At 35.5% G+C, this 24,639-nt stretch overlaps 2 protein-coding genes across 3 annotated transcripts in view; one reads left to right on the top strand and one right to left on the bottom strand.

The window, feature by feature from the left end:
- The window catches only part of LOC125661554 (centrosomal protein of 78 kDa-like), a 92,088-nt gene extending 70,929 nt beyond the window's left edge, over positions 1-21,159 (top strand). Inside the window, exons 10-15 of the mRNA XM_048893602.2 lie at positions 2,429-2,530; positions 8,219-8,361; positions 10,107-10,308; positions 10,473-10,550; positions 17,213-17,364; positions 17,565-21,159. Of these exons, the coding sequence (XP_048749559.1) occupies positions 2,429-2,530; positions 8,219-8,361; positions 10,107-10,308; positions 10,473-10,550; positions 17,213-17,364; positions 17,565-18,513 (1,626 nt within the window). The 3' untranslated portion in view covers positions 18,514-21,159. The remainder of the gene's footprint in view (positions 1-2,428; positions 2,531-8,218; positions 8,362-10,106; positions 10,309-10,472; positions 10,551-17,212; positions 17,365-17,564) is intronic.
- Positions 21,160-22,544: 1,385 nt separating this feature from the next.
- LOC125661326 (fumarylacetoacetase-like) overlaps positions 22,545-24,639 on the bottom strand; it is a 39,388-nt gene continuing 37,293 nt past the window's right edge. The window contains exons 11-12 of one of the 2 annotated variants that reach the window (XM_056147040.1): positions 23,791-23,908; positions 22,545-23,551 (exon numbers count right to left, since the gene is read on the bottom strand). In XM_056147040.1, the coding sequence (XP_056003015.1) occupies positions 23,472-23,551; positions 23,791-23,908 (198 nt within the window). In that variant the 3' untranslated portion in view covers positions 22,545-23,471. Of the gene's footprint in view, positions 23,909-24,639 lie in introns of both variants that reach the window. The other variant, XM_056147039.1, reaches the window with a different exon arrangement.

Raw genomic sequence — 24,639 nt, 5'->3', positions numbered from 1 at the left:
AGACTTTCTTTTGTTAAAATTGCCAACTCTTATGGAGTTTTTTTATATAGAGGTCATGATACAGACATTATTTAGTGTACTTGAATGTCCAGTCTGTCAAATTTGTATGCATATCCATGGTTTCTGCTGCAATTCTATCTGAAAACACTATGAAAAAGGCCACAAATAAAGCAGTGAACGCATTCGAGTTGTTGATGGCTGATAAGAGCTGAGAGGTCATATATGGAAAAAAGGATGACTATGCAGATTATTTTTAAAATAAAATTTATGTCTGGTAAAAAAATTTAGCTGGAAGAGAGTTGGGTCCCATTAGGATAATTAAGTGGGGTCTGCCCAGACTGTCTTCTACCCTTGCACCATTTAGATTGTATAAATACATTCAGAAATGTATGAATAAACTTGAAATATGTTAATGGCATTGATATTTTGGTGATGATTCAATATTATTTTCAAAACCATCACATTATTTTCCTATCAAACATATCCAATAGTAGTATTGCTATGACAACCTATTTTTAAATTCAGAAACAAAATATCTGGTACTTGTATAGCATTATGTCATATAAAGGAGTTCATTTTGTGTTTTATGCTATATGTTTCATTGAAAAGTTTTTTTTCTTATAAAACATGTGGACATAATCCTCAACCAATAACAGGTGAAATATGATGATTGAAAGTTAACTTGCAATCCAATTTATTTTGAAAGTATAAGATTCAATAGAACATATATAGTTATAGAAATGATAGATCATGATTGGTCAATAGGTGTAAGGTAAACCTGTTAAGAGTTTACAATGTTTTTGCATATTCTGAAAAAATCAATTAAAAAAAAAAATTTATTTCCTACCTACCCTGTTTTTTTCTGGAACGTTAGTGGAAACTCAACTATTTTTGTCTTTGGCCTTATTAAGTTTTTCATTTTGTCTCAATAAAATAACGTAATACCGGGGACAATGTTTAGGTGAAATCTGTTAAAAACATCATTTGGAAATTGTATATCTTCTGTTGATACGCCATGGAAGGTGTTGTGTGTGTTTAAATATATCTTATGTCTTAATTTGTTTAAAAAAGACTATGACACTTGATTTATTTACATCTTATTTTAAATGTCTGTCATTCTTCATGTTCTTATCCCTTTTCTTTATTTCTTGTGTAGGATACATAAGGATGTTTTGATTAGTGTTGCTTATTTGCATTTGTTTCCGCCATTTTGTTCAACTTATAAACATAATGCATTCATATAAATTTCTCTTATTACGGGTAAGTCGTGCTGGTTCGTATTCAACAAATAAAAAATAACAACACATCATTTTTATTAAGTTCTCTTTTTTACACCAGAAAAAAATCCCCCCAGAAAACGACAACAAAACAAAAAACCCAAAACACACATGATACACAAACTCAACACTTGCACACTTTTTTCACCAATGATAAACATGGAGAACAAGCACAATTATCCACATTCAGAGATAATGCAAAAAGATCACATTTATAACAGTAAATGATGCTACTAAAATCACCTCACAAAAAATATCAAGTGATTTTTTAATGTTCACTGAGCTAAACACAGTGATTTTTTTTTGGTTTTTCAAACTACCACCCCTCCTTTTGAATTGGGAAAAATTAGCGACATTTTCCTCAAATTGGGAAAAATCACTCATGGTAAAGATGCATAAAATAATCAAATTTTTGTTCAAGGTTTATTTCAGATCTGATTTAAAATCATAAAATAAATATGTATTGAAAGTCACACCTTGTATAAATATCATTAACTTTTTCTAAGAAGCACTTATTGTCTAATATCATAAAGAAAATAATAAATTATTAATTCACCAGCAATTGTACCCATAATCTTGTAAATATTATATTAATAATCAAGTTTCCAGAATGTCTCTCCTGTTTGTATTTTTCGGATTTTACTAAAACCCTAAACTGTTGGCCACTTCCTGTTATTAGCCTGACCCTACATATAATGGCGGTCAAACATGAAAGTGTCAACAATATGGCTTAATGTGTATCTGGAAACTATATACTTCGCTACATATCTGCTTATATGGATGCCTTCATTGTTTTACATATTCTTTACAAAAGCTTTTTGCATGTGCAGTGGTTTGGAGAATAAAACTGAAGAAAAAAACGTATTTACTCTTTGTCAGCAATATACGGTAACCTTTTTTTTAAATGGCCTTATTTCCCTAGATTAAAAATTGGGGAAAACACATAGATATAATTGGGAAAAACTAGCTAATTTTTGTGAGGGGAAACAGCCGAATATCGGTGGCATTTTGACCCCAAAAAAATCACTGAAACACCATGTACGAATCAACGGATAACACCGAGCAGTTTGGTCAGCGTATTTATTGTGTGATGTCTTATAATAATGTTTAGGATTAATGACGATTGTTAGTTATTAGTTATTGATTTCTAGTATAAATGGATTAAAGCAGAGGAAGGCTTAGAGAGTGGTAGAAAGAAAAAGAGAAGAACAAAAACACTTAACTGTAGCTTTGGCAGAAAAACCACCATTAGGGTAAGTTTTCATCAATTTGCCATCAGGTAAACTGCCACACAAACCACCATTAGGGTAAGTTTTCATCAATTTGCCATCAGATAAACTGCCACACAAACCACCATTAGGGTAAGTTTTCATCAATTTGCCATCAGATAAACTGCCACACAAACCACCATTAGGGTAAGTTTTCATCAATTTGTCATCAGGTAAACTGCCACACAAACCACCATTAGGGTAAGTTACCACAATAATGCTATATGGGTAATTTATCAAAACATTACCTCTAGTTAGGCTGCCACTAAACCACCATTAGGGTAAGTTACCACAATAATGCTATATGGGTAATTTATCTAAACATGACCTCTAGTTAGGCTGCCACTAAACCACCATTAGGGTAGGGTATCACAAAAATTACCATGTGGGTAAATTATTATGATATTACCATTTATAATCAGCCTCAGAAACTGTTATAAATTATTATGATTTAACCATTTATAAACAGCCTCAGAAACTGTTATAAATTATTATGATATTACCATTTATAATCAGCCTCAGAAACTGTTATAAATTATTATGATTTAACCATTTATAAACAGCCTCAGAAACTGTTATAAATTATTATGATTTAACCATTTATAAACAGCCTCAGAAACTGTTATAAATTATTATGATATTACCATTTATAAACAGCCTCAGAAACTGTTATAAATTATTATGATATTACCATTTATAATCAGCCTCAGAAACTGTTATAAATTATTATGATTTAACCATTTATAAAAAGCCTCAGAAACTGTTATAAATTATTATGATTTAACCATTTATAAACAGCCTCAGAAACTGTTATAAATTATTATGATATAACCATTTATAATCAGCCTCAGAAACTGTTATTAGGGTATGTTACCACAATTATCATCATAAGGGTAGATTATCAAAGATTATCATATTAAGATAGACTGCCACAGAAACCACTATCAGATTAGATAAACACAGAAACCACTATCAGATTAGATTAACACAGAAACCACTATCAGATTAGATTAACACAGAAACCACTATCAGATTAGATTAATACAGAAACCACTATCAGATTAGATTAATACAGAAACCACTATCAGATTAGATTAATACAGAAACCACTATCAGATTAGATTGCCACTGAAACCACTATCAGATTAGATTACCACAGAAATCACTATCAGAGTAGATTACCACAGAAACCACTATCAGATTAGATTACCACAGAAACCACTATCAGAGTAGATTACCACAGAAACCACTATCAGATTAGATAAACACAGAAATCACTATCAGATTAGATTAACACAGAAACCACTATCAGAGTAGATTACCACAGAAACTACTATCAGATTAGATTACCACAGAAACCACTATCAGATTAGATTAACACAGAAACCACTATCAGATTAGATTAACACAGAAACCACTATCAGAGTAGATTACCACAGAAACTACTATCAGATTAGATTACCACAGAAACCACTATCAGATTAGATTAACACAGAAACCACTATCAGATTAGATTAACACAGAAACCACTATCAGATTAGATTAATACAGAAACCACTATCAGATTAGATTAATACAGAAACCACTATCAGATTAGATTAATACAGAAACCACTATCAGATTAGATTGCCACTGAAACCACTATCAGATTAGATTACCACAGAAATCACTATCAGAGTAGATTACCACAGAAACCACTATCAGATTAGATTACCACAGAAACCACTATCAGAGTAGATTACCACAGAAACCACTATCAGATTAGATAAACACAGAAATCACTATCAGATTAGATTAACACAGAAACCACTATCAGAGTAGATTACCACAGAAACTACTATCAGATTAGATTACCACAGAAACCACTATCAGATTAGATTAACACAGAAACCACTATCAGATTAGATTAACACAGAAACCACTATCAGAGTAGATTACCACAGAAACTACTATCAGATTAGATTACCACAGAAACCACTATCAGATTAGATTAACACAGAAACCACTATCAGATTAGATTAACACAGAAACCACTATCAGAGTAGATTAACACAGAAACTACTATCAGATTAGATTACCACAGAAACCACTATCAGATTAGATTAACACAGAAACCACTATCAGATTAGATTAATACAGAAACCACTATCAGATTAGATTAATACAGAAACCACTATCAGATTAGATTAACACAGAAACTACTATCAGATTAGATTAACACAGAAACCACTATCAGAGTAGATTACCACAGAAACCACTATCAGATTAGATTACCACAGAAACCACTATCAGAGTAGATTACCACAGAAACCACTATCAGAGTAGATTACCACAGAAACCACTATCAGATTAGATTAATACAGAAACCACTATCAGATTAGATTAACACAGAAACCACTATCAGATTAGATTACCATAGAAACCACTATCAGATTAGATTAACACAGAAACCACTATCAGATTAGATTACCATAGAAACCACTATCAGATTAGATTAACGCAGAAACCACTATCAGATTAGATAAACACAGAAACCACTATCAGATTAGATTACCATAGAAACCACTATCAGATTAGATTGCCACAGAAACCAGTATCAGATTAGATTAACACAGAAACCACTATCAGATTAGATTGCCACCGAAACCACTATCAGATTAGATTAACACAGAAACCACTATCAGATTAGATTAACACAGAAACCACTGTCAGATTAGATTAACACAGAAACCACTATCAGATTAGATTAACACAGAAACCACTATCAGATAAAATTAACACAGAAACCAACATTATGCTTTTACTGTTCTTTTACAGGAACTATCAGCAAGGCAAATTGTGATTAACCACCAATAAGATCTTTTAAAGGATGCCTTTGTTAAAATACCAGAATTCTCGATGGAAAAAACCCTATTGAGATCGCATATGTGGCTGTGATGCCAATATTACAAAGTATATAAAAGACCTAATGATCCTCTTATGTTCCCTCAGGTCCATGTAATCAATCTTTGAGATGTCTTTCTGTTTCTTTGCCTGTAAACAGCTCATAACTCTTGAACAAGTCTGAGATTTTATACTTGTTAAATTGACCTGAAATGTCAAAGCTGCTTGATTGGTAAAAAAGTTGAGTCATTCTTTAATGTACAAGGTTACGCAAACTCGGTTTGGGATTTCTCAGCAATGGCAGGTTAGATTTACTTTCATCTTCTCAGACATATTCGAACTCACTGCTAACCCCACACCTTTTTTCCTTCTAAATTTCACATTCATTTCTGATGTAAATTAGAGTTTCTGTTTTAGCTCACCTGAGCTAAAAGTTAAGTGAGCTTTTGTCTGTCTGCCTTTTCATCTGTCTGTACACAATTTTATCTTCATCTCCAGAGCCACTCTGAAGGGTCCTGACCCCTTCAAAGGAGAGATAATCAAGAAAAGGCAAAAATAGAGTGGGTCATGTAAAAATCTACTAAGAACCACTGGACCAGATTATGGCCCCTGGGAGTAGGTTTGAGCCACAATAAGGGGATCAGTGGCTTTCTGTCATGTGAAGATGTGCATATCATTTTTGGAGGTTTTCTGATATGTCATTCTAGAGGCATTCTGAAGATTTGTGTCAATAGTAATATCTTCAGAAGGATTTTACAGATTGTGTGAAATTTTTCAGTATTATTGCATAAATGAGGGAAAATGCTTTTTCCATTTTAACACCATTGGACTTGAAAGTCCATTTTAATATGTTGGTTTTATATCATTTGGTATGAATTGCAGTTGCGGGAGATTTGAGGATCATGAAAACAGGTCTACTGTAAGGTTAAGGAGTTTAACAGAGTCCATTATGTCTCTCCATATTTACACAGATTCTCAAATAGTTTGCTTTGGACTTTAATAAATGTTTACAGTGTGACTACCACCATGTCTTTTTATCTTGTGATTATTGTATTTCATTTTTCTGGAGTGATAGGACTTTAATTGCTTTGATATTAGCACTTTCATGCATTCTAAACACTTGGAATATCTGACATGCAATCATCTGAAATTCTATAGCAATATCAGAACCTGTCTAATGAGAGAAAAGTCCTGTCACTGTTACTGATGACGTTAAGTGTCAATTGTACTTAGTTGTTTGCAATAGGTCAAGGTCATTAAGAGAAAATATCCAAAATTCTTGAATTGCTATGTACTACAATGCATCACTTAGTGAGGCAGCCAAGACATCAGATTGCTTTATACTACAATACATCAGTCAGTGAGGCAGCCAAGGCATCAGATTGCTTTATACTACAATGCATCACTTAGTGAGGCAGCCAAGGCATCAGATTGCTTTATACTACAATGCATCACTTAGTGAGGCAGCCAAGGCATCAGATTGCTTTATACTACAATGCATCAGTCAGTGAGGCAGCCAAGGCATGAGATTGCTTTATACTACAATGCATCACTTAGTGAGGCAGCCAAGACATCAGATTGCTTTATACTACAATGCATCAGTCAGTGAGGCAGCCAAGACATCAGATTGCTTTATACTACAATGCATCAGTGAGGCAGCCAAGACATCAGATTGCTTTATACTACAATGCATCAGTGAGGCAGCCAAGGCATGAGATTGCTTTATACTACAATGCATCAGTCAGTGAGGCAGCCAAGGCATGAGATTGCTTTATACTACAATGCATCACTTAGTGAGGCAGCCAAGGCATCAGATTGCTTTATACTACAATGCATCAGTCAGTGAGGCAGCCAAGACATCAGATTGCTTTATACTACAATGCATCAGTGAGGCAGCCAAGACATCAGATTGCTTTATACTACAATGCATCAGTGAGGCAGCCAAGGCATCAGATTGCTTTATACTACAATGCATCAGTCAGTGAGGCAGCCAAGACATCAGATTGCTTTATACTACAATACATCAGTCAGTGAGGCAGCCAAGGCATAAGATTGCTTTATACTACAATGCATCAGTCAGTGAGGCAGCCAAGACATCAGATTGCTATATACTACAATACATCAGTCAGTGAGGCAGCCAAGGCATCAGATTGCTATATGATACAATACATCGCTCAGTAAGGCAGCCAAGGCATGAGATTGCTTTATACTACAATGCATCAGTCAGTGAGGCAGCCAAGGCATCTGATGTTTCCAAAGTCTTTTTTAAAGCTTTAAAAATATTAGGTCATGCTCACTACCAATTTGTTACCATTGGACAGGTATCTTGTTTTTCTTGATTGGTCAGAGTTAAAATATTCTGAGGAAAAAATACTCCATGATTTAGAGATAATTTGTAAGCCCTCTAGATTAAATTACTACATTTACCTCTCCACAAGACAGTGACATAACCCCTAGCTAAGGACAAACAAATCTATTTCAGAATCATGTTCTCATAAATGTTTGTCTGTCACTTCAGCAGAGGCGGTAATTCTCTTAAGGTTTTGTCACATTGATTGCAATCATCTTAAAAAACAAACCAATTTTCCCCCAAACTTCATCGCTCTAATTGTAGCATCTGATCAATATCTGCTTTGGGCTTGCTAGGAAATTGTCATCATCTTGCCTCCTGTTGGTATTTTGTGCCACACTGATGTACAGTGAAATCCATTTATGAATCAATATTGTGGGAAATTACTGCTAATGATGATAATTGTCCTGTGGCAGTAATCTCTTGTCTTAATTTTTCAGGTGTCTGCCGGGGCCCAGAGGAGGAGAACAAAGTCCGCTAGTTCACTTGGGGTCACACACAAGATTCAGCCAATCAGCTCAGAGGGTGTGAAATCTGGCCCAGGTATGCCATGGAGAACAGCAGCAAGGGCCAACAGATACAGGTAAATGAACACCAGGTCCTGTCAATCTTAAGATTCATTTACATCTCACCTGTCAGAGCCCTAGCCTTTAGAGTGCTTTCTTAAAGAGACACTACAAATCATTTTTTGCAAAATTCATGAAATGGCAATTTTTTCCCAGAACTCTCTCTAATTTTGTTGCATAGTTGAATGTGTGAACCCTGTAAAAATAACACATATTCTCATTGTAATGCAAAAATTAGTACTTTTTGACGGCCCATAAAAAAAATTGTGTCCTTCTTGTGTCTAAGGATTAATTTGAACCGCCCGATTTGGCTTACAATGATGTTGTAAATATGACTCTCTGTAATGTTGTAAATATGACTCTCTGTAATGTTGTAAATATGACTCTCTGTAATGTTGTAAATATGGCTCTCTGTAATGTTGTAAATATGTCTCTCTGTAATGTTGTAAATATGGTTCTCTGTAATGTTGTAAATATGACTCTCTGTAATGTTGTAAATATGGTTCTCTGTAATGTTGTAAATATGACTCTCTGTAATGTTGTAAATATGGTTCTCTGTAATGTTGTAAATATGGTTCTCTGTAATGTTGTAAATATGGTTCTCTGTAATGTTGTAAATATGGCTCTCTGTAATGTTGTAAATATGTCTCTCTGTAATGTTGTAAATATGTCTCTCTGTAATGTTCTCTGTGATGTTGTAAATATGGCTCTCTGTAATGTTGTAAATATGGTTCTCTGTAATGTTGTAAATATGGCTCTCTGTAATGTTGTAAATATGACTCTCTGTAATGTTGTAAATATGACTCTCTGTAATGTTGTAAATATGTCTCTCTGTAATGTTCTCTGTAATGTTGTAAATATGGCTCTCTGTAATGTTGTAAATATGACTCTCTGTAATGTTGTAAATATGACTCTCTGTAATGTTGTAAATATGGCTCTCTGTAATGGAAAACATGGTGCAGCTGAATTATTTTTCCTCCTGCAACCATAAATTTCAAATACAGGAGAATTTTGGATTCCGTGCATTGGCAGAAAACGGTAGATCATGTTGATGTTTGGATTTTTAAAAAGAAAAACATGCAGTTGTAACAGAGAGGTGCAATGAAATGATGCCAAAAACAGTGTAATTGTTCATTTTTTATTATTCATAGCACCTTAAAAATATCTTGATATGTATCATTGTTTGGTCTGTATCATGATACATATCGTATTGTGAGGCAAGTGTATCATTGCACCCCTACTAAACAAGGTCACTATGAAAAGAAATCTTAGGATACAAAATTTGTAATGGAGAAACTTTAGCTCCTGTTTATTAAAATGGTTGCTTATAGCTAAGCTAGGTGTCTTGTAACGGAGAAACTTTATCTTCTGTTTATTAAAATGGTTGCTTATAGCTAAGCTAGGTGTCTTGTAACGGAGAAACTTTATCTCCTGTTTATTAAAATGGTTGCTTATAGCTAAGCTAGGTGTCTTGTAACGGAGAAACTTTATCTTCTGTTTATTAAAATGGTTGCTTATAGCTAAGCTAGGTGCCTTGTAATGGAGAAACTTTAGCTCCTGTTTATCAACTTTTTTCACACCATGACCAAAGCACCAAAGTGGAGACACAATAGGGGTTTGAAATTTTTACATTGAAAGTATCCTCTTCTAGCATTCATTCAAGTTTGTTCATTTCTTGTCCTTTTCACATTAGGGATTCAAAGATATAATCTCATATGTATGAGCAAGGTGAGCATTGTGACCCATGGGCATCTTGTTGTAGGGGATTTCCCCCGGAGCACATTCCAGGTAAGGCCAGTCTGTTTGAGAACAGCGAGGCCTCCCCTACATCCTCACCCGACCACACCCAGTCCATCCTTATCAATGCTGAGGACGAGGAGGGGGACACACTCCGACAACTGGAAAGGCTCAAACTGGATGACAGCAACCTTGACACTGGAGTTGCCAATATCAAGGAACTACAGGTCTGATCAAAGTGCATGTGCACAGTTGTATAAGACATCAAAAGTGACCAGATTTTAGTAGTGTGTAGTACTCGTTTGTAGTTACTCTTTATTTTAACACTGTTTATGATTCGTGGCAGAACTTGTTTTTAGATGTCTGTATTTGTAGATGTCTGTATTTGTAGATTGAGTTGATCCAAGTCAAGAGAAAGATGCAGCAGGAGAAGCTGGCTCGAGCACGTTCAGACAAACGGGTTGTAGAGGTGTGTTATAAATGAAAATCAGACAAACGGGTTGTAGAGGTGTGTTATAAATGAAAATCAGACAAACGGGTCGTAGAGGTGTGTTATAAATGAAAATCAGACAAACGGGTCGTAGAGGTGTGTTATAAATGAAAATCAGACAAACGGGTTGTAGAGGTGTGTTATAAATGAAAATATATTTACCACATTTTGTGATATTTCCTCGCACCTTATATATAAAAGGGTTGTCTTAACATTCTATAGAAAGAGCACAAAACTATAAAATTATTCAGCACAATTTTGTTAAACTATTATATTTTCTTCCTTGCTAGGTCACCTTGTTCTGACTCCAGGGTGGAGTATATATAATGTTTATGTGTAAAACATTTAAAAAACATCTTTAATGCTATTGATACAAAATTGAAAGTAAATGAATATTTAGAAGGAGAAAACATCCCTTTAACTACCATTCCATTTTTTCTCAAATTTGGTATGTAGCATCTTTGGGACAAAGGGTACAAAAATTGTAAATACCAGTACTCCTGCAACTCCAGGGCTCTTGGGGCCGGGCAAAAATTGTCCAATTTTCAGAAATCATCTTGACAACCACACATTTGTTAAAAAAACTAGATGCATTCTCATGTAGAGCATGAAGTAATCCTAATGAAAATTGTAAATTTCATGATCCCCAGTGGTAGAGGTTCTGGCTCCAGGGCGGGGCCTAACTTGATTTTTATATACATTGTATATATATCGTCGACTGCCCTATTTCGGTGACTGACCAGAATCTGTGACCATTTGTTTACGTGTGTGCGTTGTCGTTTCCGGGTGTAGATTGCGTCATCAATTTTGCAGTAGTGTTTACAAACATAATATACAGAGTACGTCTTCAATTTTTTTCCGAAAATGAACCACTAGAAGGAGAGTATGCAAAAAATCAACACGATCACTCCAAAAATAAGCCCATTTACTTATGACTTTTTCAAGCAAAACTTCAAATTGATATAAAGTATACCAAAAGTATAGAATTCTACACTATGTTATTTTATTCATTGACATTTAGTTGCACATTCCTCCTGTATATACATTTTAACAGTTACAAACTTTTGGCAAACCTATATTAACAATGATCACCGAAATAGGTGACGTCACCGTTTTAGGAGCACAAAGTGACATGTTTTTTGTTACGAAAATATATTCAATTAACGTATCAATGGAGTTGGAATTTTTGGATGAAAGTAAAGGAATTTAATAAACAACATCCACTGTAATGCTATCGATACGAAATTAAAAGTAAAATGAACATTTAAAAGGAGTAGGTTGTCCTTTACCAAAATTTTTAATTTCATGATCCCAGGGGTATGGGTTTTAGTAACCAAGATGGGGCCAAAATGGTCATAGTGATTAAATGTCTATCCTTTGAAAGACTTTTTTAATTTTGATGTTAGTATATATAAGAAGCCCAGAGGCGTTTTCGTTCACCTGAGTATTAGTTAAAGTATCACTAGTCCCATAGGCTGCAAAATCTAGAAAAAAAAATTCCTGTTCTGAATACCTAAGCTAAATTTTAATATTCAGCAAAAGTAAACATATAAAACAAGATGTGTTTGTAAAACTTCACTGCCCTCAATTGTGTCTATACTGATGAGAGGCTTTACATAATATAATACATGTACGTAACATTAACACGAAATGACTAACTTTGACCTGTCCTAGAGTCACAACCCTGGGGTTGCAAAATTCACAATTTTGGTACATCCTTTTCCTAAATATACATTTAGTTTTTATACCATATCAGCAAATTTCAAGAAGTCCTTCAAATGATAAAGACAATAATCACCATAAGAATTGGAACCAGACCCTTACCCCCTAGGATCATGAAATTTTCAATTTTGGTGAAGGACTTCTTACTCTTTCTAAATATCTATTTAGTTTCAATTTAGTATCAATAGAATTAAATAAGATATTATTTATAAAATAATGTTTTACACATATACACTATAAATATACCAAGTTTGGCCCTGCCCTTGGAGTCAGAACCTTTACCACAGGGATCATAAAATTAACAGATCAATATGCATCTAGTTTTTTTTTTTTTTTTTTTTTTTTATACACAAGTGCAGCTGTATAGAAATTTTGAAAATTTGTCACTTTGTGCCCTGCCCCAGAGGCACCAGGTTACAGGAGTCCTGAAATTTACACTTTATATCACCCTTGTCCCAAAGATGCTTCATACCAAATCTGAAAAGAATTGGAATTATAGTTATCATGAAGTTAAAGTATTTAATTGTTCACACATTTAATCACTTACTATTTTGGTCCTAATACCAAACCCTCCTACCCCTGAGATCATCAAATTTACAATTTTGGTAAAAGGCTACCTCCTCATTCTAAATATCCATTTAGTATCAATTCCATTAAAGAAGATGTCTGTTAAATTTTTTTTTACACATATATACTAAATACCAAGTTTGGCCCCACCCTGGCATCAGAACCTCACCCCCAGGGATCATGAAATTTACAATTTTGTTAGAGGCCTTCCTGCTCTACATCACTATTCATTTAGTTTTTCTTAAACATGTGTGGTTCTAGAAAAGATTATTGAAAACTTTTTAGCAGTTTTTACCCCACTCCTCAGGAGTCCTGAAATTTAAAATTTATATTAGCCATGTTTCAAAGCTGCTTCATACCAAATTTGAAAAGAATCCAAATGATAGTTAGGCCAATTCAACATGATTAGTAGATTATCATCCAGGGTCAGCAAAAAGTATGGGGTGAGTGGGAGGATTTTATTATGCCCCCCTTCAAAGAAGAGGGGCATATTGGTTTTCACCTATCGGTTAATCGGTAGACCACATGTTGTCCTCTCAATATCTTGAGAACCATTCAATTGATCGTAATGATATTTCATATGTGGGTTGGTTATGGAAAGAAGAGGACCCCTATTGTTTTTCAGGTCAAAGGTCAAGGGTCAACCTACTCTGGACATAGGAATATACTGTCTGCTCAGTATCTTGAGAACCCTTTGCTTGACAGACATCAAACTTGGTACACTGGTACATCTTAAGGAGTAGATGACCGCTATTGATTTTGAGGTCACATGGTCCAAAGGTCAAACTGGACATAGGAATATACTGTCCATTCAATATCTTGAGAACCCTTTGCTTGACAGACATCAAAATCAATAGGGGTCATCTTCTCCTGAAGACGTACCAGTGTACCAAGTTTGATGTCTGTCAAGCAAAGGGTTCTCAAGATATTGAGCACAGTATATTCAAATGTCCAGTTTGACCCTTGACCTTTAAACATTTGAACTCAAAATCAATAGGGGTAATTTTCTCCTGAAGATGTACCAGTGTACCAAGTCTGATGTCTGTCAAGCAAAGGGTTCTCAAGATATTGAGCAGACAGTTTATTCCTATGTCCAGTGTGACCCTTGACCATGTGACCTCAAAATCAATAGGAGTCATCTTCTCCTGAAGATATACCAGTGTACTAAGTTTGATGTCTGTCAAGGAAAGGGTTCTCAAGATATTGAGTGGACATTATATTCCTATTTATAGAGTAGATTGACCCTTGACCTTTGACCTGGAATACAACAGGGGTCCTCTTCTACTCATAACCAACCAACATATGAAATATCATTATCATCAAGTGAATGGTTCTCAAGATATTGAGCGGACAACACGTGGTCTACCGACCGACAGGTGCAAACCAATATGCCCCTCTTCTTTGAAGGGGGGCATAAAAATAGCATGGGGTCATTTAACAAGAGGCCCATGGGCCTAGAATCGCTCTTCTGATACATTGTAGAACAGGCAAAAATTCTCACTAACCAAAATTCATCAATTAACAAAATTTGATGAATTTTCAAATGGTACCTGAAAATTTAAATGTAACTGTCCTAAAGTAGGTCACAGTGACCTACTTTTGGTCGACACACTGAACACTCAAGATGCATCAACTGACAAGTCAAATAGTATTCAAATATAGCCGTCAAATTCCAAAAGAAGGCCACAGTGACTTACGTTTTGGTCGACACACTCCAAAGACTCAAGATGCATCAACTGACTGATAATTGAAATCAAATAGTATCTGAAATATTCAAATATAGCCGTCAAAATCCAAAAATAGGTCACAGTGACCTACTTTTAAGTCAACACACTCTGAAGACTCAACATGCATCTACTGACAAAGTTTGATAATTGCAAGTCAAATAGTATCTGAAATATTAAAATATAGCCGTCAAATTCCAAAAGTAGGTCATGGTGACCTACTTTTTGGTCAACAAACTATGACGTCTCAAGATGCATCAACTGACAAAGTTTGATGATCCTAGCTTTCATAGTGTCCAAAATATGCATCTAAAATTGAAAATGTGAAATTTTAATGTCTGCAAGATTCAAAAAGTAGGTCACTGTAACCTACTTTTTTTATAGATATGTTTTGAGGCCTCTATACGCATTAACTTACAAGGTTTGATGATTCTAAACCTCTCGGTATCTGAAATAACAATCTAAAATGTATTCATAAATGATTAGCCATAAAATTCAGAAAGTAGGTCATGGTGACATACTTTTCACATGACGCAGTTCAAGGTCCCATGATCCATCAACTGACAACTTTCGATGATCATAGGCTCAAAAGTGTCCAAGATATGCATCAAAATCCATTTTATAATAATTACCCGCGAAATTCAAAAAGTAGGTCACCATGACCAATTTTTGAGACATGATATTAGGTCCTAAGATGTATCAACTGACAAAATTGGATGACTAAGCAAAATATCAAAGTTTTAACAAAACAAAAATTTAAGGTCAACTTTGAAGTGACCTTGAGACCACACCCTTTGCCCCAGGATGATGCCCTGAACAATTTTTTATCTACAACCTATCCTCATCCTTATGCATAAGTTTGGTGATAATTTGCCCAGTGGTTGTTGAGAAGAAGATTTTTTAGCAACCACTACTTTTGTTTGCATTTTCCTAATTATCACAACCCTAGGTTTAGTACAAATGAAAGCCCTTGGGCCAAGGATACCCTGTGACAAATTTGACAAAAATTGTCCAAGGGGTTCTTGAGATATAGCCCTTTTTCCAAAAAGTTGATGCACACCACACGCCAGACATATGGTCATATGATTTAGCTCTTTGAGCCTTCGGCTCAGAAGAGATAAAAATCTTCTCAAGAACTGCTGGGCCAGAAGAGCTTAAATCTACATGAGAGCTGCCTGACATAGTGCAGATTCAAGTTTGTGAAAATCATGATGCCCCGGGGTGAGGGTTGGGCCACAGTAGGGAATCGCAGTTTTACATACAAATTTATAAGGGAAATCATTGAAAATCTTTTAAAGAACCACTGGGCCAGGAAAGTTCAAATGTACATGAAAGTTTCCTGACATAGTGAAGAATCAAGTTTGTTAAAATCATGAACCCCGGGGGTAGGATGGGACCACAATAGGGGAACAAAATGTTAAATACAATTATATAGGGAAAATCTTTAAAAATCTTCTGATGAAGAATCACTGGGCCAGAAAAGTTTACATTTACATGAAAGCTTCCTGACATAGAGCAGATTGAAGTTTGTTAAAAGCATGGCTCTCAGGGGTAGGTTGGGGCTACGATAGGGGATCAAAGTTTTACATGCAAATATATATTGGGGAAAATCTTTAAATATGGACCAAGGTGACTCAGGTGAGCGATGTGGCCCATGGGCCTCTTGTTATTTATCTTTTTTGCAATTGTTCTTTTAGTTGTACAAGTTTCATTTCTCTGCGATTTCGGTTTAATGAAGAATGCCGCTTGTTTACGATAATTTATATATATTAGGCCACATTAAATCGATTCTCTGGTTCTCGGACAATTGTTTTTCAAAAAATGGGTAGGTAGGTAGGGGGTTTAGTTTTTCAGTTTATCTCCATGTCACAAATGGGTAGGGTTTTTTTGTCCGTGTTTTTTTTTTGTGTTGTGAAGAAAGTTAAGAGTTTTACAAATGGTATTCAACACCGTATACATGTAGCTTCTTTTCATTCTGTTTCTTGTCTTGTTTTATATGTATGTCATGCTTTTATATTGTAGATCTTTATGCAAATAAAGTGAATACAAAATAGTATGTTTTTTATTATTTTATTCAAGTATACCAAAAACTACTTCCTGTAAATGTTTGGCATGGTCATGAATTGTAAAAGAATTGTTGAAAAAACCTTATCGCTGTCAGCCGTTTTGTTTAGACCTACGAAAACATCGTACTTCAACTCGGCCTTGCTTTCATCAATTTGTTCCTTCACGGTTTCAATTTCTTTAAATTCACCACCCAGAAGTTTCTTGCAAAGCATATCAGCTGTCAAGGATGAGTCTACCGGTATAATTGTCCATGGAACAATCTGTTTTGAGTTTAAAATAATCTCAATGCTGACAAGAACTGTTTCTGTCGCCATATTGTTTACATAAACTAAGCAGCATGTCTGTTTCAGCAAGGCGCTTTACGATTTTGGCGCCAAAACACAAATTTTATTTTGACGGATCAAATACGGGCAGCGGCGATTTTTTTCCGGGGCGGCAATAAACTCGTGTCAACAGCTGAGTGGGGGGGGGGGGGGGGGGGGGTGTTGAGAACCAGAGAATCGATTTGATGTGGCCTTATTGATAAAGTTGCCGAAGCTAATTTTCTATGTTGATTTTCAGCTGACCCTTGAGAACAAGAGACTTAAAGACGAGGTCCTTAAACAGAAAGGTCAGCCAACCAGTAATGTGCTGGATGATGATAAGGTACTGGAGAGCATTGAAGCATCCTTTAAACAGTTCCATCAGTTCCTGGACCTTCTGAGAGAAGCAGGGTAAGTGTCAAAAACAAGGAAAATAAAAATATTGAAACAAAGAAAGCATCTGAAGTGTATCAAACACAGCAATGATTCACAAAGACGACTGAAATTGGTGATGTATCAAATATGTGTGAAATGTGTAATGGTAGAAAATGATAAAATTTTGGGACAATAATATTTTTCTTGCTAAAAATGTGGTTCAATTCTGGTTTTAGGTTAGGACAACTGATCACTATGGCTGGACTGGATCATAAAGAGTCCCCATTCTCCCAGGGCCTGGCTCATACGAGACGGACAAGCCAGAAATCCAGTAAGCCCCTGCACGCCTCCAGTCCCTCAAAGATCCCCATTAGACCAACCAAACCTACGATGAAATCTCCATACTTTGGAGATATCTCAGCTGTTGGGAGGGTAGGCAGCTCTACCACGGGACCTAAGGATGGAGAAAATATTGCCAATCTCTCTGCCTTCGACAAGAAATTTAGAGACTTCCATGATGGGTCCTTCATTGATGAGGAAAAGTACACGAGGAATATTGATCCAACAATGGAAGGCGAGTACCATGATGGCAGTTATGATAAAGGACCAATGAGGAAGGATGACCTATATGAAAGGATTCTCCAGGAGACCAGTGGGATGTTCTCCCATGTCGGGCCAGACAACTCCACCATTGCAGACATCTTGCCAGTGAAGGATCATGGTCATTCAGAGAAGATGGACTTCTCCATAAAAGGACAAGTACCAAAAAACAAGGCTGAACCAGAAACCAATGGGAAAAAGCAAGGGGATGTTAGAAAAGAAAGCAAAACAGATTTATTCTCAGAAGACTATTCTCATGGTTTACGAGAAGAAATTTTGCAGGACCTGCCAGATTTTGAGACCAGCGAGACGGAGGTATCGGAATTACCCAGCAGACCCAAGCCACAACCTCGAGGCAGGAAACTCAGTGATGATGACAGCAAAGCTCGCTCGAGACGGGACAACCAGAGTGAGAAAGACTCACCAGAGCACAAATCCAAGATTAGTGACTATAACTATAGCATGGACAGCTTTGAGCAATCTTACTTCAGTGAAAGAGGGGAACTTGTACAAGATCTGAACATGTTAGAGAGTGGGGCCTCTCCCTCCCCAGAAATGATCGATAGTGAGAATGAAGACTTCTGATATAGCAGAGGGAATACCAAGTGATAGCTAGATGTTTTTCTACTGATGTTACGGCCTTCATTTGTAGTTTGATAGTATTAACAGTACATGTATATATGTTATGCCATGGAAGATAAAAAGCAGCTATATACTAAACGAGTTGGAAGGATTTGTTTCCTTGTGGAACTGGTGTTCTCTATTTATAATATAGAAGGAGAAATAACACACTAGAAATCTGATATGAATGGAAAGTGGAGGATATGAACAATAATGATTTGAATACTGAAAACTTTCAATTTACTGTATTTGGTATAAAAAATTCAAAACCCTTTTGAACCTACAATCTACAGATCAGTAGTCGACATGTTAACATTATAGTTATTGACTGTTAACATTATACAGTTATTGACTGTTAACATTATACAGTTATTGACTGTTAAAATTATACTTATAGGTTATAGACTTTGTATGGGAAAATATGACGACCGAGTTTTTTGGCTCGTAGACGGACCGAGCTTGCGAGGTCCGTTCGCGACAAAAAACGAGGTCGTCATATTTCCCATACAAAGTCTATAACCTTTTTATTATATACTTTCAATTTCATTTAGAAACTAACAATAATTTTATTTTTAACAATAACTTTATCGGTTTAACTGAGTAAAAGATGAAAAACACGAAAAATTTGAAAATTAACGGCGTAGAAATTTGATTGTGACGTAATGTTTGCGGGCCGGAATGTTTCCGGGCATATATCGTGTGATATATGCCCGAAAGCTTTTAAAGAAAAAAGAAGAGATGAAATTGAAAGTATATAATAAAGTAATTTATTGACTGTTAACATTATACAGTTATTGACTGTTAACATTATACATTTATTATGGGTTCCAGGACAACAGCTGGTATGATCGGAGAATGGGTCTGTTGCCTGAAGCCGTAGGCCGAGAGCAACAGATCTGTTCGAGGGTCTAACAAAAAAGCTGTTGTAGGAGGTTTTGTTTCGTTATACACTTTCAATTTTTTGATGTTTTACTAGATGCTAATGGTTTGTTGACTTCGAACTTTTAACATGACAGAGGAATTGTATACATTTATCAACGCATCCACTAGTTTAAAAGAAAACCTACGTAACATCCTAATTAATAATCAATTACATTTATCGTGTTTCTGTTCTACATTCCATCTAATGAATTCTGTAATTTTATCAGTCAAATCAGTGAATGTCGCCATTACGTAAACAAAGCAGCAGACCAAGAATCACGTGACTTACATAGCCAATAGAAATAAAGCAGACTATTGCTTGGTCAACAGTTCGTAAACTGTTGACCGGTCAATAGACCATGAGTGTGAGAATTGGTTTAACAGTAAAAATATTACTTCTAAATCGTATTAGTTTTATATAAGAAATCATTTTAGGTGTATAACAAACCAAGCTACCCAGCTAGGTAATTAGATTTACAAGGAATATACAACTGATATTTATATTTTCATTCAAGTTTCAAAGGAAGTCCACCATTATGACTGTGTGTTATTCCTCCTTAATTTGTATGCTTACAATGATGCATACTTTGCCAAAAATTATTATTTGGCAAATATTGTCCCAAGGTAGAGGATTGTGGGATCTCATCAGTACACAGTAAACACACGGTACATCTCATCAGTACACAGTAAACACGCCGTACATCTCATCAGTACACTGTAAACACGCTGTACATCTCATCAGTACACTGTAAACACACGGTACATCTCATCAGTACACTGTAAACACGCCGTACATCTCATCAGTACACAGTAAACACGTACATCTCATCAGTACACAGTAAACACACGGTACATCTCATCAGTACACAGTAAACACACGGTACATCTCATCAGTACACAGTAAACACGTCGTACATCTCATCAGTACACAGTAAACACACGGTACATCTCATCAGTACACAGTAAACACACGGTACATCTCATCAGTACACAGTAAACACACCGTACATCTCATCAGTACACAGTAAACACGAGTAGGTTGAATTATTGGTACAGTACTTTACCATTCCTACAACCTTTGTGATGTGTAGTTACTAGTTAACCTGGATTGTACACACACACAATTTATAGTGTGAACCACACTTCATGTAGGACATTTCATATATTTAATCTGATCCGTCCATTTTTGACACTGCATCCAGTAATGGAGAAGCAAAGCGAGTCGGTTTATGTTTGCAGACCATTCTGTATACAAACTATTAATTTGAGCAGACCATTCTGTATACAAACTATTAATTTGAGCAGACCATTCTGTATACAAACTATTAATTTGAGCAGACCATTCTGTATACAAACTATTAATTTGAGCAGACCATTTTGTATACAGACTATTAATTTGAGCAGACCATTTTGTATACAGACTATTAATTTGAGCAGACCATTTTGTATACAGACTATTAATTTGAGTTTAAATATATTAAATACCATGATTACATGCATGTCAAGATGCTTAGGATTTCAGCCTGCATTCCTCAAAGCTCGGGATCCTGTATATGTATTCACTTCTGTATTTATTTCTCATTGGTAACTTTAATTCTTTGTTTTTATTAATTTTATTCATTGAACTTATTTTGCATTAACTGTCTGAATCATTGTAGCTGTAATGCAATAAAAGAATATGAACTAAGATCTTTTGATTTAAGTGGATTTTACCAGAGTGATTTTACATAACAGTATTACTCAAAACACAGTAATGTCCTCCCCTCCTTACTTAGATTTTGTTAGCGAGATAAAGGAATCTCGGTAATGTCCTCCCCTCCTTACTTAGGAATATCGGTAATGTCCTCCCCTCCTTACTTAGATTTTGTTAGCGAGATAAAGGAATCTCGGTAATGTCCTCCCCTCCTTACATAGATCTTGTTTGTGAGATAAAGGAATCTCGGTAATGTCCTCTCGTTAGCGAGATAATCTCGGTAATGTCCTCCCCTCCTTACATAGATCTTGTTTGTAAGATAAAGGAATCTCGGTAATGTCTTCTTACTAGTGAGATAAAGGAATCTCGGTAATGTCTTCCCCTCCTTACATAGATCTTGTTTGTGAGATAGAGGAATCTCAGTAATGTCCTCCCCTCCTTACTTAGATCTTGTTTGTGAGATAGAGGAATCTTGGGAATGTCCTCTTGCTAGCAAGATAAAGGAATCTCCGTAATGTCTTCCCCTCGTTACATAAATCTTGTTTGTGAGATAGAGGAATCTCGGTAATGTCTTTCTCTCCTTACATGGATCTTGTTTGCGAGATAGAGGAATCTCGGTAATGCCCTCCCCTCCTTACTAAGATCTTGTTATTGAGATAAAGGAATCTCGGTAATGTCCTCCCCTCCTTACTTAGATCTTGTTATTGAGATAAAGGAATCTCGGTAATGTCCTCCCCTCCTTACTTAGGAATCTCGGTAATGTCCTCCCCTCCTTACTTAGATCTTGTTATTGAGATAGAGGAGTCTCGGTAATGTCCTCCCCTCCTTACTTAGATCTTGTTATTGAGATAAAGGAATCTCGGTAATGTCCTCCCCTCCTTACTTAGATCTTGTTATTGAGATAAAGGAATCTCGGTAATGTCCTCCCCTCCTTACTTAGGAATCTCGGTAATGTCCTCCCCTCCTTACTTAGATCTTGTTATTGAGATAAAGGAATATCGGTAATGTCCTCCCCTCCTTACTGAGATCTTGTTTGTGAGATAAATGAATCTCGGTAATGTCCTCCCCTCCTTACTTCGATCTTGATAACTAAGGCTATACTTTCAACTGAAGCAGGAGAACAACTTTCAATGACACGGCTTCCCTCATCCATAATTCAGTGACACTGTTTCTTTTATCCATAATATCTCTTACAATGCATGAAAAAAGACTGAGATAGTCATCATCAAGCGCCTACAACAGATGTGAACTGTGTAGATTTTAATGATTTTGGGATTGGTGTGCCAGAACTACTTGCTTACATAGTAGGCCGAGTCCATTCTCTTTGCAATATACTGAATTGCTTGATGCTCGGCATTATTCAATATACAGCATCACCCAGTCAAATTATCATTGAGTCTCCCAGGGAGCTAGCTCAATTTTTTATTAAATCAATGTACAACTTGGAACAAGAACAGAAAGACACTGTTTCACAACTTCATTGATGACACAGATATATACATGCATATGTATATTTATTTTACTATGTAATCTCATCAACAAAAAACTTTTACATGAAACTTATGTATACCAGGAATTTTTTTGCACCCCTCTCCTCTTTTAATTTCACTTTCACCGTGATTGGGCACATTTAAAGGAAGCAAAGGTTTTTCAATTCATCTTGAGGAAAAATGAAGGGGGGGGATTCGTGATGTACAATACTACAAATACAGAGTTTCCCCATTATGAAGAGGTTGTCTGTTGAAAATCAGGCATTCCATAGAGGCATATGCAAAGAAAGTTGGGATATTAGTTGAGTTTTCAGAAATTCCAAAAAAAGATTTTAAAATTATAAAGTAATCAATTCTATGATAATTTAAAAGATTTGCTGATCCTTTAAATTAGATATGCATTTCTTCTGCCTGATTTTCCAGACTCTTATAAACAACACTTATTGAAACAAACATTTTTTTTAAAAACGATGAAAATAAAACTAAATTCATTTTTTAAGTATTTACTGTATGGAATGTAATTTATACCTATGATTTCTCAATTAAAGTCCAAAACATTGAGTAAAACTTATATAGAGTGGGATAGTATACTTCAACTTCTGAACATCATAGTAAATTTACAAGTCCCTTATTTATTAGGAATTTTATGATTGTACTTATTACCACCAAACTAAGCCAAAAATTATACATCAACCCAGGCATCCATGTTTTTGCTTGTATCAAGTGTCCTTATGTTGTATCCCATTGATGTCATTAATTAAAAACAGCAATCAAAATGTTATGTTCAACAGATCTGTCAAAATAAATGTTGTTCAATTTCAGGACATAGGTAATGCTGGTAGAACTTGTCCTGAACATGTACCAAACCCAATCCTTTCTCCATCCTTCTCACAGTAACCTACAAACATACAAAGGCTACAATCAGTGGAAACCAACAATTGTGTTGACTTTATTGGTAAATATTGATCCACGTTATGATGCATTGAAACCTGCATATTTCCCACTTGTCAAAAAAAAACAAAAAAACAACTTTAGTTCTAGGTGCTTAGGAAATTGTTTGGTTCCAATAAAGACGTCCACTGTCTGGTACTTCCTTTTGGTATAGTATATTGCAATAGTTAAATAACACTGTCAAACCTGTAAAAATGACATCATCGCCATCCTTCAGAAACTTCCTGCTCTCTCCATTACCCAGATCTACAGTCTTCGTCCCCTTCCAACACAACTCTAACATACTGCCATAGGAGTCTTCTGTCTGATCATAGAAACATGTCACATGATTAATGATGTCATAGATAAATACACATTGTACAGTCAATGTTACTGATGCCATAGGTACAATACACAATTATGGACTGTTTAACAGGGAGACATCACAAATTATCAGGTCTTAGTGTAGGGTTATCACCCGAGGGCGCCTATGTAACCCCAAAGAATCTCAACGTTAAAAAAACTATTACACATTTATTGACTTTACCATACTTTTTTTTTTTTATTTAAAACGTCAACAAATTCGAACAACTTTCTCTGCAGAAAATTCTTATAACTTTTCAATAGTTTTCGAGGAGTGAAACCAATGTTACTCTCAACTACATGCACTATTTTGTTTTACGCTCAATGTGACTGTCATACATTTATTAGATGTAAAGCAAAACACTGAGGTCAGAGAAAGTTAAACGAGAGAAAGCTTTCAATACGCAAGATAGCGACTACTTTTTCCATCTTGGTTTTAAATTTTACTTTCCCCTTTCAAAGTCTCGCGAGACCCAGAGTATGCGAGAATTTGGGCATGTTCGTAAATAATACCAATTCTGAAACTTTTGTCGTGATCGATTCACCCGATTTTATCAATGGTGCACTATCATTGCATTGCATTAGACTGTAGTAATGATTCAAGAAAGAAACATAATACGCAGAAATATCCACAAATGATAGATTTTAATGGAAATGTGGCGGATTTTTTTCCCACTGCTGTCAGCCAGGAAA

This window comes from Ostrea edulis, chromosome 8 (genome assembly GCF_947568905.1).
Source record: "Ostrea edulis chromosome 8, xbOstEdul1.1, whole genome shotgun sequence".
Lineage (NCBI taxonomy): Eukaryota > Metazoa > Mollusca > Bivalvia > Ostreida > Ostreidae > Ostrea > Ostrea edulis.
The sequence above is the reverse complement of the archived record's forward strand: the minus strand, read 5'-3'. Positions and strand labels throughout refer to the sequence as shown.